General features: G+C 43.6%; 1 protein-coding gene and 1 long non-coding RNA gene across 6 annotated transcripts in view; one reads left to right on the top strand and one right to left on the bottom strand.

Annotated features, from left to right (window-relative positions):
* BIVM (basic, immunoglobulin-like variable motif containing) lies at positions 1-25,135 on the top strand. Of its 3 annotated transcripts, none has more exons than XM_073349169.1 (11): positions 1-85; positions 6,419-7,010; positions 8,820-8,946; positions 10,258-10,353; positions 10,454-10,558; positions 11,472-11,566; positions 13,333-13,465; positions 14,492-14,578; positions 15,386-15,482; positions 23,510-24,673; positions 24,844-25,135. In XM_073349169.1, exons 2-10 carry the CDS (start codon positions 6,530-6,532, stop codon positions 23,801-23,803), a joined length of 1,515 nt encoding a protein of 504 aa, XP_073205270.1. In that variant the 5' UTR covers positions 1-85; positions 6,419-6,529; the 3' UTR covers positions 23,804-24,673; positions 24,844-25,135. The 3 variants fall into 3 exon arrangements, with proteins under 3 accessions (XP_073205270.1, XP_073205280.1, XP_073205289.1); XM_073349179.1 differs by having other exon boundaries at positions 14,495-14,578; XM_073349188.1 differs by lacking the exons at positions 1-85; positions 6,419-7,010 and adding an exon at positions 7,553-7,591.
* The window catches only part of LOC140913240 (uncharacterized), an 18,836-nt gene continuing 8,323 nt past the window's right edge, over positions 16,233-26,745 (bottom strand). For 2 of the 3 annotated variants that reach the window (XR_012159506.1, XR_012159507.1), the window contains exons 3-5: positions 23,501-23,737; positions 21,630-21,773; positions 16,233-17,588 (exon numbers count right to left, since the gene is read on the bottom strand). This is a non-coding gene — a long non-coding RNA (uncharacterized lncRNA). Of the gene's footprint in view, positions 17,589-21,629; positions 21,774-23,500; positions 24,674-26,745 lie in introns of those variants that run through there. The other variant, XR_012159505.1, reaches the window with a different exon arrangement.

The following is a 26,745-nucleotide window of genomic DNA, read 5'->3' on the forward strand; positions in this document are numbered from 1 at the left end:
CCTGGGCTGGAGGCTGCACGGTCTTTGATCCTCACTCTCCCGGGGACAGGAGCGGGCCTGGGAGGCCGGCCAGCTCGGGCAAAGGGTGAGGAAGGGCGGGGCGCGCTCGCGCCGCACCGTGGCCCCTGGCGGGACAGCAAAGAAGTTGGGGGGGGGGGGGGGTGGAGGGAGTAAAAGGGGGGAGGGGTGCTGGTGTCCGGGCTGGCGGCTGCCCCGTGGCCGGGCTCTGGGGAGGAGGGGTGGGCGCTGGTGCCTGGGGGTGACCCCTTGGCTGGGCTGGGGGCTACCCTGCAGCTGGGCTCTGAGGGGGGGTGGTGTCTGGTGTCTGGGCCGGTGAGGGGTGTCTGGGGCAGAGGGTGCCCCCTGGCTGGGCTCGGGGGGGGGTTAAGGGTAGGAAGTTCCGTCCCCCGCCCCCCGATCAGAGTGGCAGAAACCTTGGAGGCTTTTTGCCTTCTGCAGTGTGGGGGTGCAGGTCACGTGGCAGGATTATCTAGGTCAGCGGTTCTCAAACTGTGGGTCAGGACCCCTTTTTAATGGGGTCGCCAGGACTGGCTTAGATTTGCTGGCGCCAAAGCCCAAGCCTGAGGACTTCAACCCTGGGTAGGGAGCCTCAGGCAGGGCTTCAGCTTTGGTTTCCCCCTCCCCGCCTGAGGTGGTGGGGCTTTGGCTCCCCCCATGCAGGGCAGCAGGGTTTGGGTGGGCTCAGGCTTTGGTCCCCGCTCCTGACAGTTGTGTAGTAATTTTTATTGTCAGAAGGGGGTCAGGGTGCCATGAAGTTTGAGAACCCCTGACCTAGGTATACCTCACTTAATCATTTCCCTGTTATTGGCTATTGCAGGGGCCTCGGGTAGGGATGCACCTCAAACTCTCCTATTCTGTGCCTATGGCACATAATAGTCTAGTCTCCTGTGAGCTGTAATACTTTTATCTAATTTCAGTTGTTGGGTTTAGTGTACGGGTGCTGGTGACGTGATATTCAGGAGGTCAGACTAAATGATCTGGTGGTCCTCTCTGGCCTTACTTTCTATGACTCAACTGAGTAAAATATTTCCCCCTACTTTTTATTGCTTGGAGAGACCTCCACAGAATCTTCAGAGGTTACTGAGCTTCTCACCCCACTTGTGTGGGAGATGTGGGCTTTCTGTTCATGGATCTACAGAGCACAATCTGGCACAGTTTGTCAATGCCAAACTAATTTCTAAAATAATCTTAAATCATTTAATCTATTTTTAGATCTGTCTGGCCAGGCCAGTACTATTGCTATCCTAATGATAGTAATTTGGCTCCCCAAAAAAAAAAAAAGCTTTGGAAGCAAAATTGTTGCATAGTTGCAATCAAGGGTGCTGGCTAACTATGGTTCCACAAGCCTTCCAAAGAGTGAAACCTGGGAAGATGCTCTCCATTCTAAGATGTACATTACCCTTGGAAGCAGTCACATAAAATTCTGGCTTTGGTGTTGGGCCTGCCCTTTTCCTACCCCCCACCCCCCAGGCCTTTCCGAGTTGCAAACCTGACTGGACCACCAGACCCTTGAGAACTCAGTGAGTTTGTGTACCTACCGCCAAGGGCCACAAAAAACCCTCTAGTTTGAGGACTCATTCTATGCAGCATAGTCCCCTTGCCACTGTTTGAAGTGCCTCTATGGCTAGGGACTGCTCTATTTATGGGTTATAAGGCTTAATTATACAATTTTATAATTTATAGTACTAAATGTTATATGTTAGAAGCTCATAGCTTTAAGGTCCTTCTGTGTTTCCTTTTTAAATATCAAAAACACCCAGAGTCACAGATGGGCAGCTTTTTTAATGTATTGTGATAAATCGCCATAAATAAATATATTTGTATTTAATATTTATGTTGTGGTAGTGGCTAGAGGCCCCACTCAGGATTACAATAGGAGTCTCTCGATGTCACTGTTTCAGCTAAATTTGAAAACAAGTTAGCTGATGGGGGGGAAAACGTTTTCAGCATGAGGTCAGAAGTGCCACAGGTACAGAGCACCATGTAGCCTGGGCTGGGGTAACTGTAGGGAAACAGCTTTGTTATATCAACCCTAGCAGCCAATCTGTTCTCATCAGCTGCCAAGGGGAGCCCCATGGCAGACAGCCACTGTCAGCAATAGCTGTGCCAGCTCCAAATGTTCAAAAATCATGAGTAAGAGTCACCAAAAATCACAAGTTTGACTTTAAAACCATGAGATTATGTAAAAATAATAGATTTTATGTTCTTTTTATTTGCCTTCTGCTTTTTGACGCGTTAGGTGCACTGGGGTCATATTTTGAAGTTTTCACCACCACCACAAGGGCCAGAATAGGTGCTGATTCTATGGGTGCTCCGGGGCTGGAGCACCCATGGGAAAAAAATTGTGGGCGCTCAGCACCCACCGATGACCCTGCTGATCAGCTCCTCCCCCTCCCAGTGCCTCCTGCCTGCCATGATCAGCTGTTCGGCAGTGGGCAAGAGGCACTGCGTGGGGAGGGGGCACCCTTGAGGGAGGGGGGCGGAACAGGGTGGGAAGAGACAGAACAGGGGAGGGGATGGGTGGGGCCGGGAAGAGGTGGGGCGGGGTGGGGTGGGGCCTTGGGGAAAGAGTGGAGTGGAGGCGGGGCCTGGGCCAGAGCAGGGGTCGAGCACCCTTGGGGAAATGACAAAGTTGATGCCTGTGGCTAGAATTTACTTTTCCTTTAAGAATGAAGGCTGAACTCATCACATATTCACTTGACTCCAGAAGTTGGGGCTTTAAGGAAAACAATAATTACCATGAGATGCAGGACAAAATCATGAGTGTTGATAACTCTGCAATACAGGATTTTCTAATTGCAGAGAGACCCTTGGAGTCCATGTGTACCTATGCTGGTTGCCAGCCTCGCCCCTCTCACCGTGAAGGGGCTGCCTGCTCCGTGGTGACAGCCAGGGCACTGTGGCTTGCCCACTCCCTCGAGTGCCACCTTTAATCTGCCCTCAGTTCTCCTCTATCCCGGGAGCCCGCCAGTCCCCCCAACCAGGGTCCCCCTCTCCCACTAACATCCCGGAGCTTGTCCTGGCCCCCAACCGGACTGGTGCAGCCAAGACATACGTGTGTCGCACCCCACACAGGTCGGGGGTGGCACCCCCGTATCTGGCCACCCATGGCCTGGGCGGAGCCACAACACTGTAACAGCTCTTGAGTGTAGGGTGGGAGGACCCCACCACCATGGGCTCAGCCCTTGCACAGCCTGCACCAGCTGCCCTATGTCACGGCACCCATCAGTCCTTCCCACAAGCTCCGCCCCCCACACCTCTGCCGCACTCTCATTGACTGAACAACTGTCCCTCCCTCACTTCCCCCTCTTCCTGCCCCAAGGTGCTGTGGCAGCGGTGGGCAATACCATTGGTAGGGGAAGGGCGGGGAGATACATTGCTCTGTTTCAGTCCTTGCACGTTTCCCAACCTGCCAGCTGTCATGAACAATCCAGGGGCTATGGGAGGTCGCTGCCATCTGGGTTCCCCTCTCCCAACCCCTTCCTCTGGTGAGGTTTGGTATCATCCAGGCAGCCGTCCTGAGTAGGAGGGGGGCACAGGTGAGTCGGAGCTTGAGGCCTCCCCCACTCTGTTTCTGGTGTGATCACATCCCAGCCACTGCCGAGCGAGAGACACGGGAGCCACCATGCAGGTAACGAACCGGGGCCTTCAGCGCCCGCATCCCGGGGGGAAGGTGAGAGACCGGGGGGCCTCCCCATGTGCCACGTCCTGAAGTGAAGTGTGGGGTGGGTCTGTCACAGCTTGTGGTGGCCAGTGCCCCTTGGCAGGGCTGTGCTGGCTTGGGCTGCAGCAGCCACTTGCTCCTCTCAGCTGGCCAGTGAGCGGTGAAATCCTGCCCTCTGCTGGGGTTGCTCTGGCTCCTCCCACCAGAACATTAAGTCTGGAACCTGCTGACTATGGCGTGAGCTGCTGATTCAGTCCCATGTGTGGGTGGGGCATTCGCGATGTGAAGATCTGCTGCTATCTCGGCGTCATGAGCTACCCGCCCCGTCCCAGCCCCGACGGAGGGTTCTAATGCTGTTGCTGTCTGTTGCATACAAACGCAGATGCAATGTTCCCGTGTGCGTGGCGCTGGCTGATAAAGGGGCATTTGAGCCTTCTAGTGAAGGAGGGTTCGCTCTGCTCAGTGGTTCCTGATACCACCCTAGGTACAAACCACTGTAGCTCTAGCTACCTTAGGAAATGATGTGTACCGGTGTGTGGCTGTAACAACTTGGCTGTGCCTTGTCTCAGTGTAATTTACGGTGATATTAGTGGGACCAAAGAGTCCTTTGCAGGAGTGGGACCTGAAATGGAATCAAATACACATGTTCATTTTACCAGTGTCGACAGGGCCTCTATATGTACTGCAAATGGAAACTCCCGTAGCTACACCCTTGCTCAGCGTTGCCTATCATGCGTAAGTACAAAGTAGTGTATTGGAGAAGGGTTATGGTTTATTGGCTAAGCATAGGTACTAGAAGTCAGCATTCCCAGGTTCTGTTTGTAGTTCTTGGACAAATCACTTACCTCTTCTGTGAGACAAGGTGACTCAGGTAATATCTTTTTTTTTATTGGACCAACTTCTGTGGGAGAGCAAGCACCACCCAGAGCTCTTCTTCAGGTCTGGGAAAGGTACGTGGATCGTCATAGGTAAATGCAAGGTGGAAGATGCTAAATCAGGTGGGCAAACTATAGCCCATGAGCCTTTTTAAGCCAGCCCGCGAGCTGCACCAGCGGCTTGGCCCCGCTCCGGCCAGGGCGCTGGGTTGTGGCCGCACCATGTGGCTCCCAGAAGCTGTGGCATGGCCCCGCTCTGGCTCCTACATGCTCCAATGGGAGCTGCAGGGGCGGTGCCTGCGGATGGGGCAGTGAGTAGAGCCACCTGGCTGCACCTCCGCATAGGAGCTGGAGAAGGGACATGCCACTGCTTCCGGGAGCCACTTGAGGTAAGCGCCGCTCGGAGCCTGCACCCCCTGAGCCTCCCCCCGTGCCCCACCCCTCTGTCCCAGTCCTGATCCCCCTCCCGATCTCCAAACTCCTCTATCCTAGCCTGGAGCACCCTCCTGCACCCCAAACCTCTCATCCCCAGCCCCACCCTAGAGCCCACACCCCCAGCTGGAACCTGCACCCATTCCGCACCCCTGCCCCAGCCCTGATCCTCCCACCCTCTGAACCACTTTGTCCCAGCCCAGAGCACCCTCCTCCACCCCAACTTCCTCATCCCCATCCCAGAGCCCGCACCCCCTCCCTCACTCCAACCCCAATTTTGTGAGCATTCATGGCCCTCCATATAATTTCTATTCCCTGACGTGGCCCTCGGGCCAAAACGTTTGCCCACCCCTGTGCTAAATGCATCTTGTCTCTCTAATATCCTGGGATTGACACAACAACAACACTGCATATTAACTTTTCTGTGTGTGTTTCCTCATACACCTCTACTCCAATATAATGCGACCCGATATAATATGAATTCGGATATAATACAGTAAAGCAATGCTCTGGGGTGGCGGGGCTGCGTGCTCTGGTGAATCAAAGCAAGTTCGATATAATGCAGTTTCACCTATCATGCGGTAAGATTTTTTTGGCTCCCAAGGACAGCGTTATTTGTTATCCACGTTGCAGTGATATGGATGCTTTCAAGGATGCCATCACCTTGATTTTAAACCTTAAATTAAAAGTAGCTTTTAATAGTACACCTGCCTTATTTTCTTGTCTGTATAAAACAAACATGCACATGCACACAAAACCAAACCCCAAACATTTTTTTCCCCTGTTGCTATGTGAAAGACCCACACAAACGAAAGGGAAGACTGAGTGACTATATAGGGAAGACAATGACTCGCTGTACACAAGTGATGGTAAATACACAAACTGAAAAGGAAATATTTTTGTTCTTCTAGTTACAATAAATCTGAGTTTCTCTGATAGCAAAACTAGGTAAGATTTTCAGCGAGAAGTGTGTGTCATTTAGTTGATATCCCTTTAATTCAGTAATGACTGGAAAGTGTGTTGAGATCTGAATTACTGTTACAAATGTTTGTGGTAGAAAAAAATAAACTGCAGTGTTCATGCATATGCTCATTTTCTCTGTGGAAAAGCTATTTACATTTTATCCTAAATTGTTTTAAAAAATAACTTACTGAGGGTTGACGTCCGTATACCGTCAGCACAGAGTATGCTCTTGGCACTTCACAAATAATGAAAGCTCTATATGTAGCAGCATCCTAGCAGTACTTGTAGAAAGCAAATGTTTGGACAGCAGTGCAGAGCATTCTGTATTCTGAAATACCATGAAATGTATTGCAACTCTCATTGTTTGCAATTATTAAAGTAAAAGCCTTTGTTTAAAGTTTGTATATAGCTTGTTTATCAGCTGAGGCGTGCTGTGGTAACTGTTGCTTTTCCCTTCTTGCAGATACCTCATCAGTAGCTTGCAAATCTGCAGGCAATGATGTAGGCTGAATTTTTATTTAAAAAAAAATTGCTGAACACTTCTTAACTAGACAGAACTTTTTAGTATCATTCAATGCCTAACGTTGCAGAAGGTGAAAGGGAGAATGGTTCTGGACATAAAGAAAACAGACCTGAAAAAAAATCTCCAGAAGCTACTCTTCATGATGATGTAAAGCCATATTGCACTTCAGATGCATCTGCTACGTCACTGGGTCCTACTGGAGATGGGCATTATCCGTGGGGGTGTCCTGTGACTCACACCCGAGAAAAAATTTATACCATCTGCTCAGACTATGCTTTTTTAAATCAGGTAACGTCTGTTCATAAAAGTCCAAGTGCTACAGTTAGTGCCTGCCTACCAGATAGTGCTGCCTTAAATGTTGGAAATAATACACCTAACTTCATTGACATTCAAAGTGGAGCTTCTGAGATAATCTACCATGAAGACACTAACTTGGAACATTTATCTAGTAGTCTTGGAAAGCTTCCACTGGCATGGGAAATTGACAAATCCGAGTTCAATGGAGTGACCCCAAATCTGAAAAACAGAGCAGGTAAGACAGTACAGCACTGCACCGTTCAGAAAAATGCTGCATGAGTGATGTGGAGGGCCGATGCAAGACCCTCCTCCACTTACATTGTGCATTGGAACTATGTAGATGAACACACACTCCATCTGTGTGTTGTAGAAATGGTTTTTGTGCTGGCCCCACAGATGCTGGTCTTGGGGGCTTGGATAGGAGTGGGTCAGGCCAGGGGAGAAGTGGCTGCAGTGTTCCCAACTTTACCTTTGCTTTCCTGTAGAACCCAGTAATTTGTCTGATATAGCATACATTTTCAAGCTGTGTAGAAATAATACAAGGTGTTGTAAATCAGTGGTTCTCAAAGCTGGTCCGCCGCTTGTTCAGGGAAAGCCCCTGGCGGGCCGGGCCGGTTTGTTTACTTGTCGTGTCCGCAGATTCGGCCGATCGCAGCTCCTATTGGCCGAGGTTCACCGCTCCAGGCCAGTGGGGGCTGCGGGAAGGGCAGCCAGCACATCCCTTGGCCCGCGCCACTTCCCGCAGCCCCCATTGGCCTGGAGCAGCGAACCACGGCCAGTGGGAGCTGTGATCGGCTAAACCTGCAGACGTGACAGGTAAACAAACCGGCCCGGCCCGCCAGGGGCTTTCTCGGACTGGCTTTGAGAACCACTGTTGTAAATCTTATGTGCTCATATAATCCAACCTCTTTTCCACCTAACGGTGGGGCAAATGAATACTTTATTATTGTATTCTCTTGGTATTACATTTTTGTCACTGAATGAAAAAAAAAACTATTTAGAGCTGACTGAAGTCTGTTTTTAAAAGGGAAGAAATTTCTGGCCTTGTGACTTTCAGCTTTGATCCAGCTACCTTGAAAAACCGCCCAAAGGCTCCTGTGACAATACTGACAAAAGCAAATGTTATCTTTATAAAATTAAATTTATTATGCATGGAAGAAGTCAAAATTTCCCAAACACTGTTCAAGTATTTTGAATTGTGTATGTATATGATGTTAAAGAAATTGTGTTTTCCACTGTTTTATGTTCCTCTTGTTTCTGCTTAGTGAAAGATTTTAATGGTTTATTGACCATACATATGTACACAACTGATTTTTATATCTAGTCTATAATCACTGTGCATGCTTAGAGCCATTGCTTTAGATTTTTCTTATGAGTTGGCTGACCAGTCAAGTTCTAATTTAGCTTACTATTTCACTGAGGTTCAGAAAAAGTCGCAAAACAAGATTGAAATTATTTGCTCTCAGCTGTTTTTATTCTTCTTCCCGTACAGTGACTTGCAATAAGGGAAAGTTCCTGGGGATATATTTTCCCTCTGCATGTCCCTGGGCGCTCCAGTCAAAGTGTGGTTGTTAGTGCTGGATACAGAAGACGCTGTTTATGCAGATTAGCAGTAAAAAGATTAGATGTAAGACTTAGATATGTAATGTGAGGCTATTGTCAGTGGTCTGCTCTCCCTCTAGTGCATCAAGATGGCTCTGGAGAGGTCATGGAAGGCCACCAATTCCTAGGATGGCTGGGGTGAGGGAGGCTCACAATGTTTGTGGAGGCCATGAGTAGGTGATTATAGAGAATAGAAATATTCTTCAGTAAAATGAGCTGTTGTGTAAAAGGTATATACCTGTTTACTGGTTCTTCCCAAAGCTGTTGGCAGTCCCAGTTCAAAAGCTAACTTTTCCTTTCAATGGAAATAATCACAGTACATCTCTATCCATGCAGCATATTGTCTTTTTGTTAGAAGTACATTGAATGCCTTCTGGTATAGTGGAAATATTTAGCTTGTATATTAAGCATTCATTAACTGCTTCTAAAATTTATCTTGCAGGCAACATGAAGAAACAAGTAACAAAGAAAAAATCTTTGGACAAAAAAAGCAAACAATACAGGGAGTGTTCTCAACATTCCACCGTTGAAGAAATAAAGCAGCGGAAAGTGCTCGACCTCAGGAGATGGTAGTATTTAAAAGTCATAATTAAGATTACCATAGTACGCAGAGCTTGTTTGTAAATGTTGTTGTGGCTGTGTTATTTTAAATGTTAATGTGTAATAGTTTTTCTTTAATCATTGGATAGAAGGGTATATGGGATCTGTTAAACATAGTTAATGAACTACACCTGATACTTACTACAAGGGGTCTGGGTCTTGTGGTGAACATAACATAAGAAAATAAGAACGGCCATACTGGGTCAGACCAAAGGTCCATCTCGCCCAGTATCCTGTCTTCCGACAGTGGCCAATGCCAGGTGTCCCAGAGGGAATGAACAGAGCAGGTAATCATCAAGTGATCCATTCTCTGTCACTCATTCCCAGCTTCTGGCAAACAGAGGCTAGGGACATCATTCCTGCTCATCCTTATTGTTGTTAAGATACTGTGTGCCATCATTTACATTTCCTACATATTAGGAAATTTCTACTTTCAATAAAGAACAAAAAAGTTGTGGGTGAATTTGGTACTAATAAAAAGTGAGACCCCATTAGCATGAGCAGGCAATGTATAAATTTACTCAATACAAGTGTAGCTTATTCTGACTTTCTGCCCTTCTTTTGTGGTTGTGGCTACTTGAGCAAAACCTCTGTCATATAGAACTGTGAATGTACTACAGAATGTTCACTAAGAACTGGGCTGAAACCACTAAACTAATTTTAACCCTTCAGAAGGTTTCTATGGCATGGGAAATAAAGGTGAGGATAGGGACTCTGTGACCTAAAGTCACCTCCATTGGTAAAGTTCCAAAGAGTTGCAACATAGTAAGGGATTGCAGTATTTGAAAGCTATTGACTTGAAAGGCTGGCTGGCTAAGGTATTGTTATTGGGATACATGTAATCTTTTCCACAAGATCAAATGTAGATTTGACCTATTTCAGTTCTGCCTCAAAATTATTTCTATGGTTAGTAGGTCCTTGTGAATTAAGTTGGTGGTCTCAGTGCAGATCTTGATGGAGTGGGATCCACATCACCACCTAGTGTTAGAAATGTTCAGAAAATGAATGTGTGAGATTTGTGCTTGTGAAATATGCCAGATTTCCATTTTATTTACTTTTCCTGGGTGAAATCCCATGAAAGATAAATTGGCATACTTACTCCAGAATTTTTAAATTAGTATATGGAGGTTGAGTCTTACCAATGACTTATTTTAAAGGCAAAGTGAGACAAAATACTTTGTTTTTTTAAAACACTGTTTGACTTTTGGGTAAATTGTCATAAATGAAAGTGCAGCAAGCTGCATATATCTAAATAAAGAAAATTTTCTCTTTCTCCTCAGGTACTGTATTAGCCGACCCCAATACAAGACTTCCTGTGGAATTTCCTCTCTAGTATCTTGCTGGAATTACTTATATAGCACACTGGGAACTGGAAAGTATGTCATTTCTATTCCATTTCAATGTCAAGGAACCTAAAATGGCTATCTAAATACTCTATTAATTATAGTTAATTATGATTATCAATTTCATTTTCAGCCTACCACCTATTACTCAAGAAGAAGCCTTGCATATTTTGGGCTTTCAACCCCCATTTGAGGAAATTAGATTTGGTCCCTTTACAGGAAATACAACTTTAATGAGGTACAATTTGTTTTCTTGAAGCAACGGAAATGCTAATGTATAGAATAATTTTCTAATGCTAAAAATTAGGTTGTCGCTCTTAAAACAGCAATAATATACTCTGACTAACTCACTGTGTTTTATTTGAGCTTTCTGAAAACAACATGAACAATGAAGCAAACGTTAAGGGTTCTGATAAGAGAGACCAGAGTTTGTTTTTAATAGCTTATTCCTGAGATGTTTTTGCTGTCCTAGTATTTTTGTATGCTTCTAAACTGATGGCTCTAGTCACTAAAGACTGAAGTTATGTTTTCATTGCATTACCACTGCCTCTGCTGGGAGCCTGCACTGGAAGGGTGACACAGGGTACCCAAATGCTAACAATGGGGGGAAGCTCTCCCCCCTCTTTTTTTTTTTTAAATCCATAGTTCACCTTTCTTTTTAGAAGTCTCCATGTCAGTTCTCCTTATCCATTCAGTCCTTTGCCTCTTTTAAGAGATCACCAAATATGTCAGATGCCATGATAGTTTTATGTGCAGACCTATTTAGGGTTTGGTGTGAGACCTCTATTAGCTGTACTTGAGAATAAGAACTTTGTTCGTTATAGATCTGTGTGGGATTTGAACTAGTAAGATAAAGGTAAAAAGCTGTGTATCCATTACCAGACTTCTGGCCCTTCCAGCTCCTTGGAATGAATTATTTATTACTTGTACTACTATAGCATCTATCCTATACTATAGCATCTCAGACCAGGCCACCGTTGTGCAAAGTACTGTATAAATGCATTAGAAGAATGTCCTTACCCCAGTGAGTTTATATTCTAAATCCCTAAAGGAGGAGAAGATTGCAAAAAAAAGTGTAAATATTAAGAATTATTTTGCTTCAGTGTTTGTTAAAATACCAAAATCTTTAAAACAAGTCTTATTGTTTTCAGATGGTTTAGACAAATTAATGATCATTTCCATGTAAAAGGATGTTCATATGTTCTATATAAACCTCATGGGAAGAACAAGACAGCTGGAGAAACTGGTAAGTAGGTAAATCTTAGACTCCAATTTAGTATGTAAATTGGAAAACTGTAGTTGTAAAATGTTTTAGGATCAAGAGAACAATTTGTGTAACTAAATAATCCCAACTTATGCAATTACAGTCAGAACAACAAATGGCTCTGAGCTGCATAGCTTTTCTGACCTTCCTTTTTTTCCCTTCTCCTCTCTCTGTACTCAATTTTTCCTTCTTTTAAGTAAAATAATATACCTTATATGTGATTATTGTGAAATAGCTGCACTTCTAAGGTGCTAGAGGCCTTTGGCTTCCCAATCTGTATCTGGCTACTCTCTCAAGATGTGCATTTATCTTAACAGCATATCTCACCAACTGATATGTTTTAACACTTGGGAATTCTTTATACAAAATAGATTCAGAAAACTTACAATGTAAAAATACTAACTGACCAGTACACTTTTTAAAAATGCCACACATCTTATACAATGTTTCTTAGTCTTGTCATGCATCAAATGAGACAGTTTTCCTTGAAATAATCATAATTGGTTAATCAACACATTTGATTGGGAATACTTGCAGCATGTGTGAACTAGGTAAGTGATAACTTTACTACATGAGTCTATAATGGTCTTCTAACCCATAAATGCTAAGACATATATCAAACTTCAGATGTTGAGCTGAAAGCAGGATGTCATAGAATCATAGAATATCAGGGTTGGAAGGGACCTCAGGAGGTCATCTAGTCCAACCCCCATCTGTTTGGGCAGAATGCCCACCAACATTAATTAGTTCTACAGTTGGTGCTATCCTACCAGTAATAATAAAGTAGCTGGACAATGCTGTTCAGATTTTATCTTCCTTTCTGAATGTATAAGCCTCTAACTGAAAATTAGTCTGCATATAAAAATATAGCTGAACCTTTAAAAAACGTTTTTGGTAGTAAACTGTCAAAGTGAAGGAGTAGCTAAGATATAGGATGCACTGTACTGCAAAGGGACCTGGGAGATTGCTAGCAATCCCTACTGCAGTTATGAGGGACAATTTGCTAAATTCTATACCCATGGAGAGGAAATAACATTTTGTGTGTCTGCTCTTTAAGCGGAGAAACAAGTTTTTCTTATTTCAGTGCTCTCCTAGTCTCTCTCCTGTATGGAAGCACTATAGTTGGGTTAAGGAATATGTTGAGTCAAGATTCAGATGCGTTTTCCAAGAAGACCATTATTCAAGAAGTGGTTGCCGATATGAAAATGTTGGCGAACCAATTATCTAAGAATTACAGGTTTCTCTAATATATTCTTGCTGTTTACTACAAATGCTGTATTAACTGGCATCAGTGGAATTAAGGATAGTGGGATTGCTCTGAATGGTTGTGAATATTCTTGCTTTTGTCAGCTTTACAATATTTTTATGTAGTTCAAGACAAAACAAAAATAATCCCTAAGTCTTTAATTAGGACTCTCTTGCAAGGTGGAAACCCCCCCTCCCCAAATACTTTCATTCAGATCTAAATGATGCAAGTATTTAAATTACGTGCCGTTTCTAGAGAAATAGTTCTTTGTAACTGATTCAGGGTAATATGTTTTTAGAGAATGGGACCTGAAAGAAACAAATTTAAAATCAAATATATTTGTTTATTGCAAACCTTTCCCATAATGCATCATGCTGCTGCTTGTGCAGTGTGACAATAAATATAACACCAGAAAATGTAAGAAAAATAACTGATCTCTTCTGCTTGATTCTGAATGCAAGATTAAAAGCACTTTGGAGAATGATCAGACCTTTCTTTGTAGCTGCAGGGGCCTTGGTAAAGTTAACACAAGGACTGAAAGATGAATCGATGGCCTATATCTATCATTGCCAAAATCATTATTTTTGTCCAATTGGATTTGAAGCTACCCCTGTAAAAGCTAGTAAAGCATACAGGTAAGAATCTTGTAGTTATGCTTGCTCCTCTGTGAATCTTCCACCAAAATGGTGACTGCAAATTATCACTGCATTTACACATGAATTGAGTGCTGTACGAACAGAATGCTAGCCCCCTAAGTGGAAATGAAATGTCTCATTATTTTACAGAGTTCCCAGGTCTGCTGTTGATCATCTCAGCAGCAAATCTTGGCCACTTGTTTTTGCCTTGTAGCTGTGAGGTGGGTTTTAATAATTAAATCTCTAAGTTGTGAAAGGAAGATAGGGTGCTGGACTTGAACTCAGGAGACTATCGTTAGGTTCCTAGCTTAACCACAGACTTCCTGTGTGGTGGTTTGTTTTATTTTAAGATAAATAACTTAATCTACCCTGTGCCTCAGTTCTCCATCTATAAAATGGGAGTAGTACTTTAACAGAATTCATTGAAGCCACCGATTGTTTCACATAGGCTGCTGAACAGCCATGGGATAGTAACACTAGGGGTATGTCTTAAGAGCAGGACAAAGTAAGATCTTTGGAGGCACTCTCAGAGAACAAGGATGGTGAGGAAAAAAGTTTCTTCTAATTTAAACATGCTTTCTGAGCCTTCAGTCTTCATTGTTGCATAGATATCACATCTGGGCCTTATATTCTGGTCACCATTCTTCCAGTGAGAGATTTGAACAGAATTCCCTGATGAGTCAGTCAACATCAGTTTTTATTAGTGGGGAGGGGGCAGTGTGTCACAATGCAAGATGTTCCTTATCTCCAAGAAACGAACAGTCACTTTCAACCTCAGTTTCCTGTGTGAAGCAGGAGTTTGGACCAGAAATCAAAGTCCTGTTTCTTGGGTAATCTATTTTGCTAATTTATAATAGGTAATACATTATTTAATAGTTCAGTAGCCAGTTGTAATTTGTCTCAACTATACCAACAGTTGTAAAATATTTCAATAAAAAATTCTAAAAACCAATAGCAAGTTAATATGCTGCTGTCTTTCATTGCAGAATGCATGCTGAGTCTTACTAGAATTGTATTTTTGTTCAGCAGAGGTCACCTCTTGCAACAAGAAGTGGAGTATTGGATCTTAATTGGAGAATCAAGTAGAAAACACCCTACCATTCACTGTAAAAAGTAAGTTTATATACTTCTCGCTCTCTCCTTTTTAAAAAAAATTTCTAGAATATAGGTACTTAAAACGTTCAGTTTCTTCTAAGAACTCCCTCTCCAGTCAGGCATGGGCAGTACATTAACCATTTGTAGCTTTCATGATTCATGGAGTATTCAGTATTTTCAGAAAAGTCAGGGTTTTAGTGAGAGTTTTGATTTTTCATATTATACTTGACCTGGGTTACTAATTCTGTGATTAAATCTACAACGTTTTTTTGTGAGCACAGAGTATAATGTACAGAAGACAAGGTTCCAGTCCCAGATGTTTGCCACCGAAATAGACAAACACAAATCTGAAAATATTGAAGACTCAGAAAAGGTGCAACTCAGAGCTCTTTTTTAAGAGATTTTATTTTTGTCTGAGTTGGAACTGATTCACTGCAACAACTTCCTCGATCTGACTTGGTGCTGGATCTATAAAACTTGGGTACCAGTTTCTGGAGGAAGGAAACAGCATTTCTCCTAAACATCAGAATTTCTGAAAAAATCCACACCCCCCACCCCAAAAAACAAAAAAAACCAAACAAACCAAATCATGGGGACTGTGAGCAAAAAGGTTTCTCTGACTTTTTTTCTCTTGCCTGTTTGTGGGATGGTATGTTGACCCATGGGAACAGAGCTGGTTGGGAAAAATCTGACAGTAAAGAAGTAAAAATTTGTGCATCCCCGCCCTCCCCCTTGGTGTTCTGTCCAGCTATTCTGAGACCATAAATTCTAGTGGTAAATGGTTTTTGTGATCACTTCTACATGTTAGTCCATTTTATTTTGTAGGTGGATAGATATTGTTACAGACCTGAACACTCAAAATCCAGAATACTTGGATATTCGGCACCTGGAGAGGGGTCTGCAGTATAGAAAAACAAAGAAGGTAATATTGACTTATTAAGATTGGGGAAAGAACTTTTGCATGAGACTTTTTTTCCAATGAGCTTATTCATACTTTGCTGTACTAAAGAAGCTGTAATTTAACTTTTGGTGAAGTCTCCTACTATAGAGTTAGAAGTCCAGAGTTCAAATCTTATGGCTGCCATGTCTGGTGGAATGAAAATTATTGGGGAAGTTTTATGGCTTGTGTTATACAGGAGGTCAGCCTACATGATCACGGTGATCCCCTCTGACCTTGGAATCTCTGAATCTATTAATTATAACTTCTGCTGAGAGGGAATGCTGCGGAAATTCAGAAAACCAAACATAGATGCTAAAAGAGACACTGCAGAGCACAAGAGTTTAGGTCTGCCTTGCAGGATGTAGGATATGCCAGTCCAGGTTATTGGCCCTTCATCTTTGATATCCTATCTCATTTTACTGTGTAATTTTTTGGGGGCATACAATTACCCAGTCCCTGTGTGACGAGATCCCTGGTGTGCAGCCTGGTACTGTGGGACGGCTGTGCCTCCTTAACTCTCTCCAGCCGGGGCTGTCTCTCACACTGCTTTGCTAGTGACAAGCAGCAAGCCCTTCCAAGCGCTGTGATCACTCGGCACGCCAGCACGTGGAACCCCACACACTCAGCTAGATTGCATGAATGCTCCTGGCCACTCATAAATCTCACAGAGAAAGGCACCAGTGCCAACCCCCACCCAGCACTGTACCTCAGGAATATACTCTCTTGCAATACTCAAGACAAACAATGCATATTTATTAATTGGTTCACCACGTCGATATACACCAGCCTTTGCAAAACCTGAGCAGATTTGCCACACACTTCATACATACTCACTGGTAAAGATAAACAGTAAAACAAATGTATTGACTACAAAAGATAGATTAAGTAACTATAAGTGATAGGCAAAAAGTCAGTTAGTTACCTAAAATAAAATATATAAGCATGCAGTCTAAACTCTCAACCCTATTAGATGGGGCAACATCTAGATTAAGCAGTTTTTCTCACCCCACTGGATAGTGCAGTTCATAATTCACAGATTTCACCCTTGAAATCTGGGTCAGTCCCCTCAGTCGGAGTCTTGCTTGCAGTGTAGGTGGGTGAAGGAGAAAAACCCAGCATGTGGCCACTGTGTTCCGTTTTATAACCTCAATCCTATGTGCTTGGGGAGCACAAGTCCAGGCATGTCTGGGGGCATTGCTGAGTCTCCAGGCAAGACTGAGCAACTCCCCTGGTGTGGCCTCATGCAGGTGAACCATTGAATTGCTGCACAATGGTTGTTGATGAGTTGTTTAACACCCCACCTGGGTGTTGGCTACTTTCCTTGCTGTTGCCTCTGGGGAGCTAATATTTGGCTGATTCCCCAATTTACAGCATGTTTTAGTGACAACCATTCAACACAATTTTCATAACTTCATATGCATTAAAGATGTACATATATGGATAGAGAAATGACTTTCAGCAGATCATAACCTTTCCCCTTACAAGGCATGCTTTAGATGTAAGATCATGATTATATAAAAATAAGGAATAGGGGGGTTCCAGGGCGCTCCTCCAAGGTATAGAATGTCATACCCTGTTAGTGCAGCTGGATTTTGTCTTAGCGAAATAGTGAATTTTTAAATTGATTTTTAAATTTACCTGACATTAACTTGATTGTGTGACCTCCTTGTTTACTTAGTATAGCATGGTGTAATCAGGAGATAAAGTACAGTGGATGGGGAAGTAGTATCTGACAAAAAACAGTGCATGTGTCTCGATTTGTTCCATGGCTTTTATTTGTGTAATTTTTCTTATGGAGGATTAGGCCTCTGAGAAGAATTGAATTTTAAGCCTGGACTTGAAGGCAGAGAGGGTTGAAGCATGGTGGAATGGGTTGAGGAGGTAGTTCTTCTTTGAGTGCTTCCCTGTGAGCACTCCACTTCAGGTGTTGTTGCATCCTGGCACCATTGATCGGATATTTTCAGTAGCAGTACTCAGTCGGGATGCACCTTGGAGTCTCGTTTTGTGTGCATATGGTATGACCCCTCAGTTCCTTCTCAACCATCCTCTGCTGAAGATGAGCTCGGGACAGTGCGACAGCTTCTTCCCCTGCAGATAGTAAAGAAACCTTAGATAAGTTTATTATAGTTCCTAGTTAGCTTAATTAGCAATTAGTTGTTTTTTCAAAACAAGTTTTTTCTCCCATTCCCTGCTCCTTTTGGAGCACTCCTCGAAACATGCCGAGCTCACCTGGCTTTAAAAGATGTGGCTCCTGGTGAGAAGCAATGCCGCAATCTGATGAACACTCTCTGTGTGTGAGATGTCTGGGTGAATCACCTATACCCCAAAAGTGAATTCACTGTAACAACCTGAAGGCGAGAGCCTGGCATGACCAGGGCCTCTGCCTCAAAATGATTCTCATGGAGAAGTCACTCCAGCCAGGTACAGAAAATGACCAACGAAAACTTCCCCCTAAGTCCTTGCTGACAAGGTCAGAACTGACAGAGAGCACGGCTCTGTCCTCTCATGAAAAGAGGAAGTGAGCACTGACCTCTCCTCAGAGGGATTTGCATAAAAAAGAAATAGTCCCCTGTCAGGTCGTTACCCTCAGTGCCGACAACCCCAAGAGTCAGCACTTACCACTCCCCCAGCATCTCCAGTACGGACCGTGTCATTGAGCCCAGAGCAAAGGGCAGGAAGTCAAGATATAAGCACCAACCACGCCGGCACACGCAGCAGACACAGCAGCGACCATGCTGCCACCTCCAGTGCCGACCACAAAATGAGTGCCACTGCCATGCTTGTCACTGCCACCTCTGCCGGCACCGACTGATAGTGCTGCGATGGGTCCACTGGCACTTACAAAATTTAGCCACAAGATGGCTGCACGCCTTTCAGCCGCAACTAAACCCTCAGCACCGCATCCACCAGCACTGCAGCAATTCCTCACTCAGCAGGATATTTCCGTATCATTCATGTCCCAATCAGCAGTCCTTGACACCTATGGATTGTCCACAAAGAGTGTCATTACACAGCCCACGGCACCATCGGTACCCAGTGACAGCGATGATGAGGACCAGGACGGAGGAGTGTTCTCCCCACAACACTCCTCACTTACTCACCACAGACCTCCTTGGGGTACACTGAGATCTAAAAGCCACCATAGTCAACCACCATAGCCATTGTACGGACATGCTTTTCCCATGAAGTGGCCGCCATGGGATCCCTGGGCAGCATACAGAGCCCACCATGCCAGAACCTCATCACCACCCAGAGGTGAACTTCGGTCTCCTACATTATCTCCAGTGACTACAACATCTGTACCTCCAGAGGAGACTACAGAGGAGCCAGAGGAAGAAACAGGCCCAGAGGATGTGTCACCAACGCACAACTCTTCTTCCCCCAATGAGGCCATCATGCCACCTCCACCTACAATGGCAGATGACTTCAAACAATTTCAAGACCTCTTTAAGAGAATTGCACTAAGCCAGGACATCCCATTAGAGGAGGTCCAGGAAAACCAACATAAGCTGCTCAAAATCTTGCAACCTTCCTCAAACATTGCACTTCCAATAGATGATGTAATTCTGGAACCGGCTGAAATGGTATGGCATACACCAGCCACCATCCCTCCCACATGCAAATAGGCTGATAGAAAATACTACATGCCAGACAAGGAAATGGACTTTCTCTTTTCCCACGCACCACCAAACTTGTTAGTAGTTGAGGTGGCAAACCATCACTCCAAACAACCCCAGTCCAGATCCAAACTTGAGGACAAAGACCACAAGAGACTAGACCTCTAAGGATGGAAGGTCTACACCTCATCCACTTTACAATCCTGGGTCACTAACTATAGCGCCCTTCTGGCGAAATATGATTATGACAATTATGGGAAGTTATTTGAGTTTATGACTGAACTTCCTGAAGATAAAAGAGCACAATTCAAGACGTTGCTCACCGAGGGACAACTAGTAGCCAGGACTGCCCTAGAAGCTTCCCTGGATGTTGCCAGTACGGCAGCACACGCCACAGCTATTGTAATGTGCAGAGCATCTTGGCTCTTGTCATCCGGCATCCCAAAAGAGCTTCAGATTCAGGTGGAAGACCTCCCCTTTGACAAAGATAAATTGTTCTCATCTAAGACTGATGAGGTACTCCATTCTATGAAAGACTCAAATGCGACTGGGCATCTACACACCTCCTACTAAGAGAAAGCGCTATCAGCCTTACCACCATGCCAGAGAGTCACAATTCAACCCTCCGCAGTCCAGACCGTATGAGTCCAACAGACAAAGAAATAGATCTCTGAGGCACCAACTCTCACAACTTCAACAAGCGGCTTCACAACCACCACCTAACAAGCAATGGTTTTGAAAGGTTGGTCGAGGGTCTGAACGACCTCCCCCTCACATCAGTGCCATTTCGCCCATTTAGCCACCAATTGAGACACTTCTACCATGCAAGGGAGTGCATCACACAAGGTTGTTGGGTCTTAGAAATCATAAGGTCGGGCTATACCATCCCCTTTATTTCTTGTCCCCCCTCCCCCATCCTACTCTCTTCCCCGTCCCTCTTCTCATGAGCACCTCTTAAGGCAGGAGATAGATCATCTTCTGCATCTCGGTTCTGTGGAAGCAGTACCTACACAATACAGAGGGAAGGGCGTCTATTCCCACTATTTTTTGACCCAGAAGAAAAATGGAGGATGGCGATGCATACTAGACATACAGAAACTCAACTCAAATTCCTATGCTCCCACAAATTCAACATGGTCACACTAGGCACAACAATCTCAGCGCTGGAACAGAGGGACTGGTTTTCAGCCCTCGACCTACAAGACACATATTTCCACATTACCATACATCCATCTCACAGACGATTCCTCCGATTCACAGTTGGACACGACCATTTCTAGTATAGGGTACTCCCCTTCAGACTGTCCCCTGGACCAAGGGTATTCTCCAAAACGCTTGTGGTCGTAGCAGCACAGCTGTGCAAGCAAGGGATCATATTCTTCCCAGACCTAGATGACTGCCTCTAGAAAGGCCCAAATCAGGCAGAGACAAAAAAAAATTACCTGACTGACCATCACCCTCTTCCAAAAATTAGGGTTGCAGTTGAACACACAAAAGTCAACACTGATACCCACGAAACAACTGGTCTTCATTGGAGCACACCTTGATTCGGTTCAAGCCAGAGCATTTCTACCTTGAACCAGATTTAGGACTATAAAGAATCTCATAGACACCATCTCCATCTGCCCACGAATCATGGCAAGAATCCGTCTACAACTACTAGGACACATGGCTGCCACCATATGCATGGTGAAACATGCCAGATGCCAAGGCTGCCTGGGTTCAGTATACAAACCCATCAAACACAGTCTGAACAAGTTGGTAACACCACCTCCCAAAGTGCTAGAATCCCTTTGGTGGTGGACGAGACCAGAGAATTGTTGTTCAGGGATCCCCTTTCAACAAGCACTACCCTCAATTATGATCACAGCAGATGCCTCCTAGTTTGGTGGGGGCGCATGCCCCGATCATCACACAATCCAGGGCAGATGGTCACCAACGGCAACACATCTCCATATCAACTTACTGGAACTCAGAGCGATATGGAGTGCCTGTCTCCATTTTCTTCCACTCATAAGCAACAAGACAGTACGAGTGATGACAGACAATATTGCATGCATGTTCTACATAAACAGACAAGGGGGAGCATGATCCCATTCCCTATGCATCGAGGCCATCAAACTATGGAATTGGTGTATCCATCACCACATTGACATCTCAGCCTCATACCTTTCTGGATGCCAAAATACCACAGCCGACACTCTAAGCAGAAGGCTCTGACAGGAGCACAAATGGAAAATGAATCCCACAGTCTTACAACAGATATTCCAAAGATGGGGTTTTCCCACCATTGATCTATTCACCACATCTCAGAATCACAAATGCCTGCTATTCTGTTTGAGGGCAGGATTAGGACCTCAATCTTTAGGGTATGCCTTCCTACGCACATGGGACAAGATGCTCCTGTGTACATTCCTGCCAATCCCACTAATCCTGAGTCCTGCACAAGATACAGGATGAAAATGCCCAAATCATCCTGATAGCATGGCCCAGACAGACCTAGTACCTGTACCTGTTATGCATGACTGCGCTTCACGAACTCTCCCATTGAGATCAGATCTCCTCTCACAAGCCAACGGTCAGATCCTCCATCCAAACCTGGAGAAACTCCATATGAAAGCACATCTCCTCCATGGTTCCAGCAACATGAGTTAACCTGTCCGGAACAAGTCAGACACATGTTATTGAACTGCAGATGTACATCCACACGCAATATTTACCTGCAAAAATTGAAAAGATTTTCCATATGGAGTTAGAACAAACAGTTCACTCCGAAAGCTACACCGCTGTCAGTAGTGCTAGAATATCTCTTGGAGCTAAAGAATTCCAGACTGTCCACGAGCTCTATTAAAGTACATCTCACAGCAGTCACAACTTTCCATTGTAAGATCGATGGATTTTCGGTATTTGCACATGCGACCACAAAACGTTTTCTTACTGACCTTCAGAATCTCTACCCTGAAGTACAGCCACCCATGCCTACATAGGACTTAAATCTAGTTCTCAAAGGCCTTATGAGACACCCCCCCCCCCCCTTTGAACCACTGGCTACCTGCTCCCTATTGCACACATCACATCCACTAGAAGGGTCAGTCAGAAAAGTGCACTAATGGCCAACCTGCCATACACTATCTTTTTTAAAGACAAGATCACATTGTGGCCCCACCCAAAATTCCTCCCTAAAATAGCTTCAACCTTCCATATTAATCAACATATTGACCTCCCTACATTCTGTCCTAAACCACACAGAAACACACAGGAGGCCGTGTCTCATACCCTCGATGTTCAACGTGCTATAGCCTTTTATTTGGACAAAACAAAGTCTTTCCACAAATCTCCAACGCTGGTCATCTTGATGACGGAATGATCCAAGGGCTCTGCTATATCGAAACATAGACTATTTAAGTGGATCTCAAGCTGCATACACTTACATTATAAAACATATAAGACAGAACCCCCAATGGGTGTCAGATCCCATTCTACATGATTCATAGCAGCATCTATTGCATTTCTAAATAGTGTATCCATTTCAGAGATCTGCTACATGGGCCTCAGAACATACGCTCACTAACTACTATGCAGTTATACAGCCTCCAGAGCCAATGCCATATTAGGCCTAACGGTCCTCTCCTCTACTATGTATGCAACTTCAAAGTCTCCCCAACCGTAGTGGACACTACTCTACAGTCACCAGAAGTGGAGCACCCACAGGGACAGCACTCGAAGAAGAAGAGAGGGTTACTCACCTTGTGCAGTAATTGAGGTTCTTAGAGATGTGTGTCCCTGTGGGTGCTCCACTACCCAGTCGCCTCCCCTCTACTTTGGAGTTTGATATAAGGACTCTATGGTAGAGAAGGAACTGAGGGGGTCAGGCCGCGCGTGCACTAAACAAGACTCCAATGGTGCCGCAAGACAGCTATTGTGCACGCGCGGTCTGTCCAACCACTGCTACCAAAAATCTCAGATCAGTGGCGTCGGGATGCACCAACACCTGAAGTGGAGCACCCATGGGGACACATCTCAAAGAACCTCAGTAACTGCACAAGGTGAGTAACTCTGTCTTCTAGGTGCAAGGAAGGGTGCATGGAAGAAAATCTGAAGATGCGTGGAAAGAGGACAGAAACACCGTGATAGCTGTTTTTTGAGTGGAGAGTGTAAAGGCTAACAAAGTTAGGCAAAATCTGGGTTATGCTGGCTTGTGAATGCTAGATAGGGAAACTTAAATACTGTGTAGAAGATTAGGAAGGGAGCTAGTAAAGGAGTTGAAGAAACTAAACTAAAGCAGTTTGTCACATAAATATTCAAAAGATTTTCATAAATAATACTATTAAGTAGATAATTAAGTAGTTTTCTCTGCACACTTTTTAACAAAAAACTTCTTACCTTTGTCAGGTAGGAGGAAATCTGCACTGTATCATTTCTTTTCAGAGACTTAACTGGCAAAGGTTTGGTCCTTGGAACTTCCCATTTGGAAACATTAGACGAGATATGCAACCACAAGCACAAGGAATTGCGAAATCTGAAAGCGAAGACAATATCACCAAGAAACAGCATGGACATCTGGGTAGATCTTTCAGTGCTGGTTTTCATCAAGAGTCCATGTGGAAGAAAATGTGTAATCTTCATGAGAGGAGGAACAGTGGATATCAGAGTTATACTGATTATGATGGGAATGATAGAAATTAACTTAGTACAGCACAACTAATGTACTAAAGTTTTGCTAAGACATGGTAGGAGTTTATTAAGCCTAGAGTAGGTATGACTAGAAATGGTATAAAAGGCAATCTCATAGTTATTTAAATACATACTTCTGTGTATGGTTGCGATGGGTGAGATCAGATGTGAAAACTAACAAATAAGCACAGATTATTGTACTTTGTAATCAGAGTAAATATAATAAGCAAACTGTCACTTCAAATAATTGAACTGCATTTGGGACCGTGGAAAAAACAAAAACAAATTGTGGTTAAAGCCATTTATGTAAACAAACAGCATTGAAAAGTATTCAAAGCATGAACCTTTATATCTTATTACATTCCAAATGATTATCCTGGATACTATATAAGGATAAAAATGTAGACATTTCCTTCCTTTCTAACATTTTATTTTTATTTTAAATGCAATAAGGCTCCCACTGTCAATTAGAAATATTGTAATACAAAAAACTTGTCAAACATAACTGAGTGGGTGGTCTCAGTCTAATTCCCAGTGGACTAGTGTCCATGTCCCTTAAAATAATGATATTTTGCCAACTGGTACAAATTAGTGCTATTGTATCTGAAAAGCCTGAGATTGATTGTACAGGGGAAAATGACATTACTCTGGGTCAGGCTTCAGGCACAACAGTAGAGTGGGCTTGTACTGTTACCCCTCTTCTGCCTGTTCTGTAGATAAAGTAGTGGATTTTTACTACAGCACCTTTGTGAGCACTGAATTTGCTTCATTTTTCCACAGGCTTCTTAAATAAAAATGAAGTTGAATTTGCTGATAACCAAGCTGAACACACTTTGGCCTGTTGGCTGTTCTTTTCCTTCATTGTGTCTCCAAATTTCTTAGGTTTCAGAGGAACAGCCGTGTTAGTCTGTATTCGCAAAAAGAAAAGGAGGACTTGTGGCACCTTAGAGACTAACCAAGTGAGCTGTAGCTCACGAAAGCTCATGCTCAAATAAATTGGTTAGTCTCTAAGGTGCCACAAGTCCTCCTTTTCTTTTTTCCAAATTTCTTAGTGTTCTTACTTGTTAATTTTTCTATGAGGGGTGACACTATTAAGTACCAAAGAATGCTAGCAGCCCTAACAGTATATCTGTCAGCAAACAATTTATATTGTTCAGGTTTCCATGTAAAGCACCTATATTTGGACTAATATAACTTTCTTTGCCCCAAAACATTTTAGCAGTTATAACATTCTACATACAAATGATGAGCTCAAGGATTAATTTTGTTGACATGAACACTTGTCATGGAATGCAGGGTTTTTTGTGGTTTGCTGCTTTTGTTAACCAAAAAATGGGAAACTTTTAGACAATTTTCTTCATCCAATAAAATTTGTTTTCTACTTTGTCATTTGTTTGTTTTGGGAATGTCCTTATTCTTAGCCTTGAAGAGTTTATCCTCTAACTGAGGGACTATTCTTGCTTCTCTCACTCAGTGGAGTAGCCCCACTGAAGTTTCCTGAATGATGCCTTTATGACTAAGTCCATAATATGTCTGGGATATATTAAGCATATGAATTTAAAAGGGCAGCTTTTCTTTTCTATAAGAGAGACTAATTTGCAGGGGAAGTAAAGGCATGTGTAGGATAAGCAGGACAGTTGATAATGGTGTTACCCCACTATTTGGACTTAAGGTATTCCAGTACTGGCCCATTTCTGGTAGGGGACATTGATGCTTTTCTCCTTCAATTATAAGACTAAGGAAATGTTGATAAACTTGGGACCTTTTCAATTGTTACATTTTTATTTAGCAGGGCTAATGTCCATTTTGCTAATCTAGGACTAGAAACATGTCCATCATTAGTTTTTCGTGTTAATACATATTTCACAGGTGAATGCGATGTCTTAAGAAGCACTAGGGATAGTCCTACTAAATACACTCAATGTTGCAAAACCCAAACCAAGGCTAATACCTCTTTCTCACAAGGAGTAAATTCTTGTTCCACTCAATTCAGAACCTTAGAGGCATATGCCACTGGTTGAAGACCTGTTCCATCGTCTTGACTTAATACAGTAGTCATTCCAGTACTGGTAGTAGCCAATTGGAGCCTAAAAGTTTGTCCTACTTTTGGGTATGCTAAACCTGGGGCTTGTGCTAATGCTTTCTTAAAATGCATACAAGCTTTCTGCTGTTCTAATCCCCATTCCCAGTTATTACCCTTTTTAAATAACTTATACCCTGGGCTAGCTTTCTCTGCATAATTCTCTTGAGAAATTTGTCATACCCCAAAACTATCTTAAAGTAGATAAACCTCTGGGGGCTGGTAATTTTTGGAATAATTCTACCCTTTGTTTATCTGGTGATCGTCCCTCTTGTCCTAACGTTACTACTAGATAGTTTACCTGCTGTTGGCATATTTGAGCTTTTCCTGGACTAACCTTAAACATTGTTTCCTTTATTTTCTGTAATACATGGTATAATATTTCTAAATTCTCTTACTTAGTTTTTGTGCTTATAAAGGATATCATGTACATATAATATGATGTTATCCTTATGAGGCATGTTATCCCATATTTGTTCATGTGCATATGGCAGATAGCAGCGCTGTTATGGAAACCTTTTGGAGATTGATAAAAACAAAACTGTCTTCCTTGGAATGTAAAGGCAAACTTGTACCAGGAGTCCAGATGCAAAGGAATTGCAAAGAATGCATTGGCTAAATCTAAACCAGTGAACCATCATGCTCCTCCCATAACAGAGGCAATTACTTCGGGATACTTTACTACTACTGGAGCTGTCATTGGAGTCCATTCCAGAATTTTACAGTCCACTGAGGGAAGAGCCAGAAGAATATCAAAGGCCACCTCCCGTAGCTCCAATTAATACCTCCACAGTAACCAAAACTACACTACGAAATTAGGTCAATTTTATAGAAGTCAATCTTTAGTATGTGATTTTATACAGTCGATTCTGCA

The sequence above is a fragment of the Lepidochelys kempii genome, chromosome 1, assembly GCF_965140265.1.
Source record: "Lepidochelys kempii isolate rLepKem1 chromosome 1, rLepKem1.hap2, whole genome shotgun sequence".
Lineage (NCBI taxonomy): Eukaryota > Metazoa > Chordata > Testudines > Cheloniidae > Lepidochelys > Lepidochelys kempii.